Raw genomic sequence first — 16,572 nt, forward strand, 5'->3', positions numbered from 1 at the left:
CTAGGTTGTTTCCATGTCTTGGCTATTGTGAATAGTGCTGCTATGAACATAGGGGTGCATGTATCTTTTTGAATTATACTTTTGTTCAGATATATGCCCAGGAGTGGGATTGCTAGATCATATGGTAATTCTGTTTTTAGTTTCCTGAGGAACCTCCATACTGTTTTCCATAGTGGCTGCACCAGCTTACATTCCCACTAACAGTGTAGGAGGGTTCCCTTTTCTCCATACCCTCTCCAGTATTTGTTATTTGTAGACTTTTTAATGATGGCCATTCTGACCAGTGTGGGTTGGTATCTCATTGTGGTTTTGACTTGCATTTCTCTAATAATTAGCAATGTTGAGCATCATTTCATGTGCCTACTGGCCATCTTCAAGTCTTCTTTGGAGAAATGTCTATTTAGGTCTTCTGCCTGTTTTTCAATTGGGTTGTTTGTTTTTTTGTTGTTGTATTGTATGAGCTGTTTGTATATTTTGGAAATTAAGCCCTTGTTGGGTGCATCATTTGCAAATACTTTCTCCCATTCGTTTTGTTTATGGTTTCCTTTGCTGTGCAAAAGCTTGTAAGTTTGATTAGGTCCCATTTGTTTACTTTTGTTTTTATTTCTGTTGCCTTGGGAGACTGACCTAAGAAAACACTGGTATGATTTATGTCAGAGAATGTTTTGCCTATATTCTCTTCTAGGAGTTTTATGGTGTCATGTCTTATGTTTAAGTCTTTAAGCCATTTTGAGTTTATTTTTGTGCATGATGAGAGGGTGTGTTCTAACTTCGTTGATTTACATGCACCTGTCCAACTTTGTCAGCACCAATAGCTGAAGAGACTGTCTTTTTCCTGTTTTATATTCTTGCCTGCTTTGTCGAAGATTAATTGACCATAGGTGTGTGGGTTTATTTCTGGGCTCTCTGGTTAAGCATTCATTTAAATCACACTTGCATACAGTATGGCCTGCAGAAGCTCTGCATAGGAAGTAGAAGGCCCACTCAGGTGGAAATAAAATGCTTGCTAGATCCTGAATATTTAGGCACTGTTGAGGGGAGAGGATAAAAAGGTGGATGACATGACGACTGTCTTCTGTACACACAGTAGGAAGCTATAATAATAGCCGGGGACACCCAGAAGCAGGAGAGCCCTTAGAGGGTGCACACATCACCCCTGGTACAGTGTCTGTGGTGGAAATGTGAGGCTTGGTTTACCTCACCACCTTTCTGTTCCCTCCCTCCTCCCTCCACCACCTTCCTCCTGCTCTCTAAGGACAGCTCCAGTGTTTCTGCATTCCCTTGAAATGGGTTCAGAGGAGAGTCACAGAGATGATTAAAGATTTGGGAAAAGGACTTCTAACCCTATATAACTTCATTTTGGCTGCTTTTCACCTTCCAAATTCTTGGAGAGCACATGAAAAGGAAAGAGAAGTGGAGGAAGCATAATGTAAATACTTCATTGAATTCATGTGTAACTTTAATGTGGCTAAGTTGTTGGTGTATTTTTCCTCGACTTCTTAAATTTTGCCTGTGTCAGTGCTGTCTTCTTTAGGTTGTCAACTCTTGTGGGATAGGGGCCATGGCTGGATATATTAACCTGTTCATCACTTTCTTCTACAAATAAATAACTTAAATTTTTTCAGCTTTATTGAGATATAATTGACATGCAGTACTGTGTAGATTTAAGGTATACAATGTGATTCTTTTTTTTAATTTTTAAATTTTATTTTATTTATCTTTTTATACAGCAGGTTCTTATTAGTCAGCAATTTTATGCACATAAGTGTATACGTATCAATCTCAATTGCCGAATTCATCACACCACCACTCCCACCCACCGTGGCTTTCCCCGCTTGGTGTCCATACGTTTGTTCCCTACATCTGTGTCTCAATTTCTGCCCTGCAAACCGGTTCATCTGTACCATATTTCTAGACTCCACATACATGCGTTAATATACGATATTTGTTTTTCTCTTTCTGACTTACTTCACTCTGTATGACAGTCTCTAGATCCATCCACGTCTCAACAAATGACCCAATTTCGTTCCTTTTTATGGCTGAGTAATACTCCATTGTATATATGCACCACATCTTCTTTATACATTTGTCTGTTGATGGGCATTTAGGTTGCTTCCATGACCTGGCTATTGTAAATGGTGCTGCAGTGAACATTGGGGTGCATGTGTCTTTTTGAATTATATTTTTTTCTGGGTATATGCCCAGTAGTGGGATTGCTGGATCATATGGTAGTTCTGTTTTCGGTTTTCTAAGGAACCTCCATACTGGCTGTATCAATTTACATTCCCACCAACAGTGCAAGAGGGTTCCCTTTTCTCCACACCCATTTGTTGTTTGTAGATTTTCTGATGATGCCCATTCTAACTGGTGTGAGGTGATACCTCATTGTAGTTTTGATTTGCATTTCTCTAATAATTAGTGATGTTGAGCAGCTCTTCATGTGCTTCTTGGCCATCTGTAGGTCTTCTTTGGAGAAATGTCTATTTAGGTCTTCTGCCCATTTTTGGATTGGGTTGTTCATTTTTTTAATATTGAACTGCATGAGCTATTTATATATTTTGGAGATTCATCCTTTGTCAGTTGCTTCATTTGCAAATATTTTCTCCCATTCTGAGGGTTGTCTTTTCGTCTTGTTTATGGTTTCCTTTGCTGTGCAAAAGCTTTTAAGTTTCATTAGGTCCCATTTGTTTATTTTTGTTTTTATTTCCATTACTCTAGGAGGTGGATCAAAAAAGATCTTGCTGTGATTTATGTCAAAGAGTATTCTTCCTATGTTTTCCTCTAAGAGTTTTATAGTGTCCAGTCTTACATTTAAGTCTCTATTCCATTTTGAGTTTATTTTTGTGTATGGTGTTAGGGAGTGTTCTAATTTCATTCTTTTACATGTAGCTGTCCAGTTTTCCCAGCACCACTTACTGAAGAGACTATCTTTTCTCAATTATATACCCTTGCCTCCTTTGTCATAGATTAGTTGACTGTAGGTGTGTGGGTTTATCTCTGGGCCTTCTATCTTGTTCCATGGATCTATGTTTCTGTTTTTGTGCCAGTACCATATTGTCTTGATTACTGTAGCTTTGTAGTATAGTCTGAAGTCAGGGAGTCTGATTCCTTCAGCTCCATTTTTTTCCCTCAAGACTGCTTTGTCTATTCGGGGACTTTTGTGTCTCCATACAAATTTTAAGATATTTTGTTCTAGTTCTGTAAAATATGGCATTGGTAATTTGATAGGGATTGCATTGAATCTGTAGATTGCTTTGGGTAGTACAGTCATTTTCACAATATTGATTCTTCCAATCCAAGAACATGGTGTATCTCTCCATCTGTTGGTATCATCTTTAATTTCTTTCATCACTGTCTTATAGTTTTCTGCATACAGCTCTTTTGTCTCCCTAGGTAGGTTTATTCCTAGGTGTTTTATTCTTTTTGTAGTAATGGTATATGGGAGTGTTTCCTTAATTTCTCTTTCAGATTTTTCATCATTAGTGTATAGGAATGCAAGAGATTTCTGTGCATCAATTTTGTATCCTGCTACTTTACCAACTTCATTGATTAGCTCCAGTAGTTTTCTGGTGGCATCTTCAGGATTCTCTATGTATAGTATCATGTCATCTGCAAACAGTGACAGTTTAACGTCTTCTTTTCCAATTTGTATTCCTTTTATTTCTTTTTCTTCTCTGATTGTGGTGGCTAGGACTTCCAAAACTATGTTGAATAATAGTGGCGAGAGTGGACATCCTTGTCTTGTTCCTGATCTTAGAGGAAATGCTTTCAGTTTTTCACCATTGAGAATGATGTTTGCTGTGGGTTTGTCATATATGGCCTTTATTATGTTGAGGTAGGTTTCCCCCTATGCCCACTTTCTGGAGAGTTTTTGTCATAAATGGGTGTTGAATTTTGTCAAAAGCTTTTTCTGCATCTATTGAGAGGATCATATGGTTTTTATTCTTCAATTTGTTAATATGGTGTATCACACCGATTGATTTGCGTATATTGAAGAATCCTTGCATCCCTGGGATAAATCCCACTTGAACATGGTGTATGATCCTTTTAATGTGTTGTTGGATTCTCTTTGCTAGTATTTTGTTGAGGATTTTTGCATCTGTATTCATCAGTGATGTTGGTCTGTAATTTTCTTTTTTTGTAGTATCTTTGGTTTTGGTATCAGGGTGATGGTGGCCTCATGGAATGAGTTTGGGAGTGTTCCTTCCTCTGCAATTCTTTGGAAGAGTTTGAGAAGGATGGGTGTAAGCTCTTCTCTAAATGTTTGGTAGAATTCACCTGTGAAACCATCTGGTCCTGGACTTTTGTTTGTTGGAAGATTTTTAATCACAGTTTCAATTTCATTACTTGTGATTGGTCTGTTCATATTTTCTATTTTTTCCTGGTTCAGTCCTGGAGCGTTATACCTTTCTAAGAATGTGTCCATTTCTTCCAGGTTGTCCATTTTATTGGCCTAGAGTTGCTTGTAGTAGTCTCTTAGGATGCTTTGTATTTCTGTGGTATCTGTAACTTCTCCTTTTTCATTTCTAATTTTATTGATTTGAGTACTCGCCCTCTTTTTCTTGATGAGTCTGGCTTATGGTTTATCAATTTTGTTTATCTTCTCAAAGAACCAGCTTTTAGGGTTATTGATCTTTGCTATTGTTTTCTTTGTTTCTATTTCATTTACTTCTCCTCTGATCTGTATGATTTCTTTCCTTCTGCTAACTTTGGGTTTTGTTTGTTTTTCTTTCTCTAGTTCCTTTAGGTGTAATGTTAGATTGTTTATTTCAGATTTTTCTTGTTTCTTGAGGTAGACTTGTATAGCTATACACCTCCCTCTTAGAACTGCTTTCGCTGCATCCCATAGGTTTTGGATCATCATGTTTTCATTGTCATTTGTCTCTAGGTGTTTTTTGATTTCCTCTTTGATTTCTTCAGTGATCTCTTGGTTATTTAGTAATGTATTGTTTAGCCTCCATGTGTTTGTGTTTTTTACGTTTTTTTCCCTGTAATTCATTTCTAATCTCATAACGTTGTGGTCAGAAAAGATGCTTGATATGATTTCAATTTTATTAAATTTACTGAGGCTTGATTTGTGACCCAAGATGTGATCTATCCCGTAGAATGTTCTGTGCGCACTTGAGAAGAAAGTGTAATCTGCTGTTTTTGGATGCAATGTCCTGTAAATATCAATTAAATCTATCTGGTCCATTGTGTCATTTAAAGCTTCTGTTTCCTTATTTATTTTCATTTTGGATGATCTGTCCATTGGTGTAAGTGAGGTGTTAAACTGTCCCACTATTATTGTGTTACTGTCAATTTCCTCTTTCATAGCTGTTAGCAGTTGCCTTACGTATTGAGGTGCTCCTATGTTGGGTGCATATATATATTTATAATTGTTATATCTTCTTCTTGGATTGATCCCCTGATCATTATGTAGTGTCCTTCCTTGTCTCTTTTAACATTCTTTATTTTAAAGTCTATTTTATCTGATATGAGTATTGCTACTCCAGCTTTCTTTTGATCTCCGTTTGCATGAAATATCTTTTTCCATCCCCTCACTTTCAGTCTGAGTGTCCCTGCATCTGAAGTGGGTTTCTTGTAGACAGTATATATATGGGTCTTGTTTTTGTATCCATTCAGCAAGCCTGTGTCTTTTTGTTGGAGCATTTAATCCATTCACGTTTAAGGTAATTATCGATATGTACGTTCCTATGACCATTTTCTTAATTGTTTTGGGTTTGTTGTTGTAGGTCCTTTTCTTCTCTTGTGTTTCCCACTTAGAGAAGTTCCTTTAGCATTTGTTGTAGAGCTGGTTTGGTGGTGCTGAATTCTCTTAGCTTTTGCTTGTCTGTAAAGCTTTTGATTTCTCCATCGAAGCTGAATGAGATTCTTGCCGGGTAGAGTAATCTTGGTTGTAGGTTCTTCCCTTTCATGACTTTAAGTATATCATGCCACTCCCTTCTGGTTTGTAGAGTTTCTGCTGAGAAATCAGCTATTAACCTTATGGGAGTTCCCTTGTATGTTATTTGTCGTTTTTCCCTTGCTGCTTTCAATAAGTTTTTTTGTCCTTAATTTTTGCCAGTTTGATTACTGTGTGTCTCGGCATTTTTCTCCTTGGGTTTATCCTGTATGGGACTCTCTGCGCTTCCTGGACTTGGGTGGCCATTTCCTTTCCCATGTTAGGGAAGTTTTCGACTATAATCTCTTCAAATACTTTCTCTGGTCCTTTCTCTCTCTCTTCTCCTTCTGGGACCCCTATAATGCGAATGTTGTTGCGTTTAATGTTGTCCCAGAGGTCTCTTAGGCTGTGTTCATTTCTTTTCATCTTTTTTCTTTATTCTGTTCCACAGCAGTGAATTCCACCATTCTGTCTTCCAGGTCACTTATCTGTTCTTCTGCCTCAGTTATTCTGCTATTCCTTCTAGTGTAGTTTTCATTTCAGTTATTGTATTGTTCATCTCTGTTTGTTTGTTCTTTAATTCTTCTAGGTCTTTGTTAAACATTTCTTGCATCTTCTCGATCTTTGCCTCCATTCTTTTTCTGAGGTCCTGGATCATCTTCACTATCATTATTCTGAATTCTTTTTCTGGAAGGTTGCCTATCTCCACTTCATTTAGTTGTTTTTCTGGAGTTTTATCTTGTTCCTTCATCTGGTACATAGCCCTCTGCCTTTTCATCTTGTCTATCTTTCTGTGAATGTGGTTTTTGTTCCACAGCCTGCAGGATTGTAATTCTTCTTGCTTCTGCTGTCTTCCCTCTGCGTGATTCTTTGATATATGTATATGTTGTGAAATGATTACCACAGAAGGGTTACTTATCACCTCACATAATTCGCCTGTTTTTTGTTTTTGCAGTGAGAACATCTAAGATCTACTCTCTTAGCAACTTTCAAGTATATAACACAGTGTTGTTATAGTCACCATGCTGTATATTAGATCCCCAGAACTTACTCATATTAAAACTGGAAGTTTATACCCTTTGACCAGCATCTCTGTATTTCCCTCCGCCCCTGGATGTCACTATTTTAGTCTGTCTTTCTGTGAGTTTGGCTTTTTAAAATTCCACTATAAGTGAGATCATACAGTATTTGTCCTGCTCTGTCTGATTTATTTCTTGTAGCATAATGCCCTCAAGGTCCATCAGTGTTGTCACAAATGGCAGGATTTCCTTCTTTCTCATGGCTGAATAATATTCCATTGTGTGTGTGTGTGTGTGTGTGTGTGTGTGTGTGTGTGTGTGTGTGTGTGTGTATGTGCATACACATCTGTATCCATTCATCTGTAGATGGACATTTAACTTAGGTTGTTTCCGTATCTTGGCTATTTTGCATAATGCTGCAATGAACATACGAGTGCAGGTATCTCTTTGAGATAGTGATTTTGTTTCCTTTGAATATACAACCCAGAAGTGGGATTGCTGGATCACATGGTAGTTCTAGTTTTAATTTTTTGAGGGACCTCCATGCTATTTTCCATAGTGACTGCACCAGTTTACATTCCCACCAACAGTGTCTGGGGATTCCTTTTTCTCTGTATCCTCACAAACACTTATCTTTTGTTTTTTTGATAATAGCCATACTAATGGATATGAGATGATATCTCATTGTGGTTTTCATATGCATTTCTCTGATGATGAGTGATGTTGAGCACATTTTCATGTACCTGTTGGCCATCTGTTGTGTTCCTTGGAAAAATGCCTATTTAGGTCCTCTGCGCATTTTTTTACTCAGATCGTTTTTTGCTCTTGACTTATAAGTGTTCTTTATATATTTTGGTTATTCACCCCTTATGGGGTTAATGGTTTGCAGATATTTTTTCCTATTCCATAGGTTGCCTTTTCATGTTTTGATTGTTTCTTTAGCTGTGCAGAAGCTTTTTAGTTTGATGTAGTCCCATTTATATATATTTATATATATTATATGTATATCTGCTTTTGTTGCTTGTGTTTTTGGTTCCATACATAACCAAAAAATTGCTGCCAGTACCACTGTCAAGGAGGTTTTTCCCTTTGTTTTCTTCTAAGAGCTTTGTGGTTTCAGGTCTTATGTTTAATCTGTTTAATCTTTGTGAGTGGCATAAGGTAAGGGTACAGTTTCATTCTTCTGCATGTGATTACCTAGTTTTCCTAGCACCATTTATTGAAGAGAATATTCTTTCCTCATTTAGTGCTCTTGGCTCCTTTTTCAAATATTAGTTGACAATATATGCAAGTGGTTATTTCTGGGCTCTCTGTTTTGTTCGTTGATCTATGTGTCTTTTATAATGCCAATACCATCCTGTTTTGATTACTGTAGCTTGAAATAGAGTTTGAAATCAGGAAGTGTGATGCCTCCAGCTTTGGTCTTCTTTCTCAAGGTTACTTTGATTTGGATCAGTTGTGTTTCTATAAACTAACAATGAAATATATAAAAAAGTAATAAAAATCTCATTTACAGTGGCATCAAAAGCAGTAAAATACTTAGGAATAAGTTTAGGAACAAGGAGGTGAACGAGCTGTACACAGAAAATTATAAGAATTGATAAATGAAATTAAAAAACACAAATGGAAAGATATCCCATGTTCATGGATTAATTAAAATGTTCATACTACCCACAGCCATGTATAGATTCAGTGCAATCCCTATCAAAATTTCAATAACAAATTTTTTCACAGAAAAAACCATCCTAAAATTTGTATGGAACCATTATAACGTAAATGTTTTGGATGATTTGGTCACTACCTGCTTAAAAGCTGTGGTGTCTTCTTTTTGCCTGCATAGTAATGTCAGAACTACTTTGCATGGCATCAGTCTGAACTCTGCTTACCATTTTGACATAATCTCTGAGCACTCCCACTCCTGTCCTCCTGGTCCATGCCTTTTGTGTACTTACATTCTCCACACCCTGTGCACCATTACATCTTCATATTATTGCTTGTGCTTTTTTGTTGTCTGACAGACTCCTAGTTATCTATCAAGGCCAGCTCAGATGCCTTTCCTTTTCTATAGCTCTCCCTAATAGATCCCTGATAAACAGGATTAAACTCTTCATTTCATTTCTGTAGTGCTTTATTTATTTTTCTTTTCTAACATTTATCCTTTAATTTAAGAGTGAGTTACTCATTAGTCCCTCTAGCTAGGATATGAGGTCCTTGAGAGTCGGAGCTTTGACCTTCTTATTTTTGTATCCCCAGAGCATACGTTTAGTCACATAGAGTAGGTGTTCAATGTTTGGTAAAAGTTAAATTATTTTTTGTACAGTGATGAGTAGGTTAAGTGAAAGGAGCATCAGAGAATGAGTAATGAGTAGGGAATTTGAGGCAGTTGGTTGGAGAATGAGAGGGTCGTTATAGACAACAGGAGGGCGAGAAAGGTGGCAAAGGTGGAAGGCAGGTAGAGGTAATGTAGACATGTGAGCAGGGGTGCTCTATAGGCAACCTTCTGATGAGTAGCAGAACCTCTTGCTGTATTTCTTAAGGTGGGCAAGAAACAGGTTGAATCAGTGAAAAAGAAATGGTGGCTTTATTCATTTTCCTGCTTGTGCTTCTCTGAGGCTCAGGGTGGATTCACTACATTTTAACGTGAGACTGTTAGATTTTATACCTCTTTGCAAACCAGAGCTAACAAAGTAATACAGTGTTTTATGCTTTTCTCGTTTTTATTTTTTCTTCTTTCAAAGTTTTAAAGACCCTGCCTCTTCAATTTTTTTTTCCAATTCTTAAACATTTTCCTTTTTTTTTTCTTTTTAAGAAAGAAGAAATTACCTGATTCTTTTTCACTCCATGGATCAGTTATGCGACATTCACTTTTGAAGGGAATTTCTGCCCAAATAGTGTCTGCAGCTGTAAGTATTTTGTTCTCTTCCCCCAACTTTATAACCTGCAATGGCATAATGAAGTAGGAATGAGCATAAAACAAAGCATAGCACTTCTCTTGGCCCGAGGCTTAAGAAAAATAGAATCTGGCTTTCATGGGTTTTGTGTGATTATTTTTGACTCATAAGACATAGCTACACATCTTGACATAGAAATTAGTGCAGCCATGAAATAAAGGTCTGCCCAGAGTCTCGGGTGTGCCTAAATGAAATATGGCAGCAAGCCTAAAAGAAACACTATCTGCTTTTTCTTTAAATTCCTTTTCAGTTTAGTTGCCGTCTTGTGTATTTGGTTGAGGTAGAGTGCTTGTTTTTTTTAGTCTTTTCATATGGAGAAATGATTGATCAGAATCTTTTACAACTGAGTGATTTTTTTATAATTCACAAAAGTCTTTTCATGTACCTTATTTCACATACTCTTACAACTTTGAAAGTAGGGAGAGCCGTATCCTATTTTACAAATGAGAAGACAGGCTCAGAGAGGTGACATTAACTTGTGTTACATCATTGGGTTAGGAGATAGCAGAGCAGTTACTCAAAATTGGGGTTTTTGGCTCCCAAGTCTAGTGCTTCTTTGTTGTGAAATGAGGGTGGTATTGGTGAATGTGGCCAGTGTATAATAGCTGGAACAGAATATCTGTGTCTTTTTTGAAAATGATTTAGAGTACTGTGTTAAGTGCAGAAATATTTAATAGTCCATCAAGACAATAGATGCTGATCCGGGTATGTTTTATCAAATTTTCCTTTGGCCTCAAGGCCTGTAGTTTTACGCAGACTTTCAGTTTTGGTTTTCTGAATTCAGTATATAGGTTCTGTAAATAATAATAGTAATAATAATGATGATGATGACAGATTCATACCCCAGGAACTTTGATATGTTTTTATGTTCTTTTCCTGGAGTTTAATTGGTATTTTGCATATTCAGTTTGGACAAAGTTTTGATTTTTCACAAGGGTAAGAGATCGATACAGAAGTGGCATTATGACACCATAACCACATTGTAATCTTCAGGTTTATTAGAGAAAGCTCTTATTGCAGAAACCAAACCAAACCAAACACAAAAAACACACACAAACCCCCCCCCCCGAAAACAACAACCAAAAAACCCCCCAAAGAAACAATAAAAAAGAAAGAAAGAAAAAGTGTTCTCTGCGGGCAGTTGGTATACCCTGACCCAGCTCATATATCATGAAGTCAATTTAAATAGAGAGATAGTCAAGCAATGGAGGAAACCTGGGCAATTGTTCTTCCTCTTGTAGGTGGAGAGTAGCTCATATTTTCTAGAATGGGAACCACCTGTTGAGGATTACATTTCCATGACGTTTTCTGAATTTAATCCTGATGTAGGTGATGAAATTCATTCCTTTCAAAATCAAGATGAACCAGAACAGTCATTTGACCCACCTGTGCAGTTTTAAAAATATTTTGAATAATGGAGACTGAACTAAAACTCAGACATTGAACAATGATTAGATAAATCTGTTATTTAAAAGGGTTTCTCCTTTCTCTTGAAGAGGAGGGAAAAATTGTAATAAATCCCAGAGTGTTTGCATTCTGTTCTTATTTCATTGCCATGGCTGAGCTCCTTTGGTATGTTAAAATGAAAACTGCTTTTCTTGTGACAGTCTTCATACTCTGCTTTCCTAATTTTGGATTACCAGCTCAATTTAAATTGTATGCTTTTCTGTGATGGTTGGTTTATTAACATGTAAAGCTAGTTATATTTTGGGGTTTCTCTCCTGAATGGCTGTTCAGTAATGCTTTCAGCCATGTGGATAGTGATGTTATTTAGGGCTGCCTAAGGCGTTGATCATCATGGCCTTGTAGTCTGTGCCTGGAGAACACTTAGGAGAGATGAAACTTTTGGAATTGTGAACCTCATTGTTTAATTTTGGAATCCTCCTCAAAGTAATATGACATGTGACTATATTTAAAATACACTACCAAACGTAAAATAGATAGCTAGTGGGAAGCAGCCGCATAGCACAGGGAGATCAGCTTGGTGCTTTGTGACCAGCTAGAGGGGTGGGATAGGGAGGGTGGGAGGGAGGGAGAAGCAAGAGGGAATAGACATGGGAACATATGAATATGTATAACTGATTCACTTTGCTATAAAGCAGAAACACACCATTGTAACGCAATTATACTCCAATAAAGATGTTAAAAAATGGATTCAAATTAATTTTAAAGGATATTTATCATTTTATGATCACTTAAGATAACGGGGATACCTTGGCATAGTGTTTTTGCAAAATGTGTCCATTGTATAAGAATCTCCTAGGATACTTATGAAAATACAGATTCCTGGGCACCATCCCAAACCTACTGAATTGGAATCTAGTTCTAGCAGTGTAGCTAGGGATTTGCATTTTAACGGGTATCCCAGGTGATTCTAACGCGCGTGGCTTTTGAGAATCACTATCCTAAGATGCCGTAACACCAGCACTAAAATTCTATTCATATATCCTCTAAATTGCTTCCCACATCTGTGGGTTTTAGCTTTGAAAGTTAGCTGACTTCTGATTGCATTTTTCAGGTTCCATTTTGAATATAGTTTATGTTCTTCATCTGCTGGCTCATTCTTTTTCCCTGTCCAGGACACAAATCAATCATTTATCAAATATTTGTTGCATGTTTCTTTATTGTTCAGCATTATGTTAGGCATCCTTTACACACACACATCCACACAAAGTTGAGTACATCCTACTCTCCAGAACGTTGTACATAGCAGCGTTGGTGATTGTTCTTCCTCATAGTTCCATGCCCTGGTGTAAGTATTTTAGGTTAGTTCCTGGGAAGCTCTGTAAAGTTGGATATAATAGATTCTGCCTTCTGAGAGATTATAATAATGAATTGAGCACACTGACAGGGACAGACAGAAAAGAAATACAGAAGTGATCCAAAGAGCCTGGTCTGGGAATGGAAACCCTGAGTTTTAGACATAGTCTACTTCCTGAATAACTGTGGGCAAGTCAATTTAAGCTCTTTGAAACTTAATCTGAATCTTAAGAATCTTAATCTGTTTTCTTAATCTGGAAAATCAGAATAATACTACTTGTTTGATCCATCTCTCCTGGTTTGAGTATCAAATAATGTGATAAATACATTTGAAAGCTCTTTGCTACTACAGTTCTAATCATTGAAGGCCCTTGTTATTATTCAAAGCTACAGAAGTACCAAATATTAGTAGACACCCTTACATTTTTAGGATATTTTACATTTAATTTGATCCTCAGGACAACTCATGGCGGTAGCTAGGGCAGTGTTTGCCTTTTCTGCAAACAGGTAAGGGGACTAATACTCAGAAGGGTTAGGTGGCTGTGCCGAGGTCACACAGTCACTGGTAAGGAGCTGGCACTAGCACTTAAGTTTTGATTTTCTTATTCTGACTGAATATACCCTGCTCTGGCTTATTTTAAAAATTATTTCTTTTTGCCTTTCATTTTTAATTTTTTTTAACATCTTTATTGGAGTATAATTGCTTTACAATGGTGTGTTAGTTTCTGCTGTACAACAAAGTGAATCAGCTATACATATACATGTATCCCCATATCTCCTCCCTCTTGCGTCTCCCTCCCTCCCACCCTCCCTGTCCCACCCCACTAGGTGGTCATAAAGCACCGAGCTGATCTCCCTGTGCTGTGCAGCTGCTTCCCACTAGCTATCTATTTTACGTTTGGTAGTGTATATATGTCCATGCCACTCTCTCACTTCATCCCAGCTTACCGTTCCCCCTCCCCCCCTCCTCAAGTCCATTCTCTGCGTCTGCGTCTTTATTCCTGTCCTGCCCCTAGGTTCATCAGAACCATTTTTTTTTCCTTTAGATTCCATATATATGTGTTAGCATACGGTATTTGTTTTCCTCTTTCTGACTTACTTCACTCTGTATGACAGACTGTAGGTCCATCCACCTCACTGCAGATAACTCAATTTCGTTTCTTTTTATGGCTGATGGTTTTTATTTAGGGGTTATTTTATAATATGCTGGGTAGGAAGCTCCTACTTAGAGGAAGAATGTCTTTAGTGTATGTTTCCGTTTTTAAAATCTTTATGTACTCTTACCATTGTGACCCATAGTACTTATAGTTTATTCACATTATTGAAAATAGAATCTCTTTCCTCTCTCTTTCCCTTTACATTTTCATTTATAATCAGTACCCTTCCTGAAACAGTAAAAGAAAACGATCTACTCTTGTGCTCTTTATATTTTGTTGGTATATACAACTTTTGTAGTTTCTCTTATTTGGGGGCAAAAATGACGGTTCTACCTCTTGTCTGAATTGTATATGTAAAGAGAGGGCCTTATACCATTTTCTGCTTAAAAATGGGAATGTCTTTTCAAATACTTTTTTTTAAAATTTTATTTAGGACAAAGTAGATGCTGGCTTGCCTACAGCAATTGTAAGTATACTTTAAATCCTTTAAAGGTAAGCTTTCTATTTGATCAGGTTTTCTTAGATTTATTCTTCCGATATTCAAAGTTATTACATAAATTTTGTGATAATTAATTCATGTCATTTACTGCCAGTAATCAGGTTTAAAATTTGTCTGTGTTGAATGTTCTCATTCTTTCTATTTTCAGTTTTCTCTTTTTGTTTTGTTTTTTAAGAAAAATAATGATTAGCCTTTTCCCAATTTATTTGTATGTGGTGCTACCCTGCCCAAGTATATTTGCTCCTTCTGTGACTTGGCCTCGCTTTGGTTATAGGGAGTGGAAAACAGTGTTTGGTAAAATCACTTTGTGGTAAATAGTACACTTAACAGCTCTGAACTCCATTGCCAAGCCTGCCAAATAGTAAATCTGTGGAGTGATTATAGAGAACTGGGGGATATTGAAAGCACACTAGTGCCCTCTTTTCTATTTTCAACTATTTCCAGCTGCCTCCTGTAGCTTTCTTATTAGATAGTCAATTGGTGAGGAAGTGGGCTGGGTTTTGAGTATTTCTGGTGCCTTTTGGCTCCTGTGAATAAGCTGCAGAAGGGCTTTCTTTTCCCTTTCCCACACTCCTGGAGGCTCTTGGTTGGGTAGCATAAGTGCCTCTTACTTTGTGTGGACCCCTGAATTTTTCAAAAAATTGCTTTAGAGGAAGTTAAGTGGCATGTTTTTGCCTATAATGTTGAACATATGATATTTTAATATTGTTACCCTTAGAGTAAATTTAGAGGGATTCCCAGAAATAAGATGTTCTGAGTTTCATTTCCTGTTTTGCCTCCTAGATGAAATTTTCCTTATTTATAATAGTTGGTATGTTATCTGGTGCCTAGAGGAAAGAAAACCAGCAAATTCAATTCTGATCATTTCAAGATCCTTGTAATGTCTTAAAATGTAATCTTCTCTTTTGTTCTCAGGCAGTGTCGAGTCTGATAGCAGTGGGTACATCTCATGGATTGGCTTTAATATTTGGTAAATTTTCTAACTACTTTCCTTATTTTAAATATTAAGTATTTGGGTTTTTTTTAATAATGTCTTTAAAATCACAGTTTATATAGTAAACTTAATTTTTTTGAAAAAAGCCAGAAAAACTTGAAAAGTAGCAGTCAGCGTTTTTATAGTTAAAAATTACTTGACTCAGCTTCATTTTGTTGCTCATTGCAAGTTTATTTTCTTCTTTATGAATTTATAAGCTATCATATCATATCTTTTGACTCTCTGCAGACCTAGACAAAAAGGATATAAAGTTGAGAGGTTGTCATTTCGTGTTCCTCTGGTTTGTGGTGGTGCTAATGTTTTATTCTAAATCATATTTGAGTAGTAGGTATTTGAAAAGATCTTCAGGGAAAGAGATTCCCAGGCTTTCTCAGTAATTTTCAGTAACTCTTACTGACAGTGTTTTTTTTCATTTACATTGTAAATCCCTCTAAACAGAAAAATTTTTAGCCCATAATCACTTTCTTTTTTTGGTTGAGAAGAGAACTTAGCTAGTTTTATTTGTATGGTAGGTGATAGTCCTATTTTCTCATTTTCTTTTCCTATGTGAGACTAAATAAACCTAGTTTTAATCTTTCTTTGCTTTTGCATTCAATACTATGAGCAGAACATTTTGTTCTGTTAACTTAAAAACTACTAGATAATATTTTCCTGTCATTTTTAGTGTTCTCTATGGATCTTAAGTCTTTTGCAACTTTCTTAAATGGAATTCCTGATGATACTGTATTTTGGTAAGGACTCTACAGGATATTGTGTAAGGATTACCTGGGAAGACCTTAATAGCAGAACCACAGTTTGATCTCTGTGGGCCTTGCATTTTTATTTATCGTATGAGTGAATAACTAGTTATTTTCCCTTGTTTTTGAACAATTTGACTTCCTATTTATAAATTTTCCATTATGCCAAAAGCCTTATTTATCTGTGTTTTTAACAACTAGTCTTTTCAAAGGCGATTGATATAAAAAAGTTTTTTTGTCTGGGGATGAGAAGAATGGAAACAAAAATATAATTCTCTTGAGAGAACTTTAGAATTGATTCTTTAAACAATAATTTTTTCTTATTCCATAATATGTGTTCATAATAAAATATTTAGATGAGCAAAAAGTTGAAGATACACCAAATTCTGCCATCCAGGAATAATTCCTAACATTTCTGTATGGCCTTCTAATCTTTTTTCCTGTACATGTGTGTATATATATGTACACACCCCCAAATGGGATCATGTTAATTTGTAACCTGCATTTTCATTATAATGAACATCTTTCCATGTCATCTGTAACATAATAAGTCATCTGTAACATAATTTTT

The 16,572-nt window shown here is 36.5% G+C and overlaps 1 protein-coding gene across 1 annotated transcript in view; it reads left to right on the top strand.

The window, feature by feature from the left end:
• Positions 1-16,572, top strand: part of VPS8 (VPS8 subunit of CORVET complex) — a 308,205-nt gene that overhangs the window by 16,068 nt on the left and 275,565 nt on the right. Inside the window, exons 5-7 of the mRNA XM_082654910.1 lie at positions 9,713-9,806; positions 14,205-14,237; positions 15,186-15,240. Of these exons, the coding sequence (XP_082511036.1) occupies positions 9,713-9,806; positions 14,205-14,237; positions 15,186-15,240 (182 nt within the window). The remainder of the gene's footprint in view (positions 1-9,712; positions 9,807-14,204; positions 14,238-15,185; positions 15,241-16,572) is intronic.

This window comes from Grampus griseus (genome assembly GCF_964374135.1).
Source record: "Grampus griseus genome assembly, chromosome: 5".
NCBI lineage: Eukaryota > Metazoa > Chordata > Mammalia > Artiodactyla > Delphinidae > Grampus > Grampus griseus.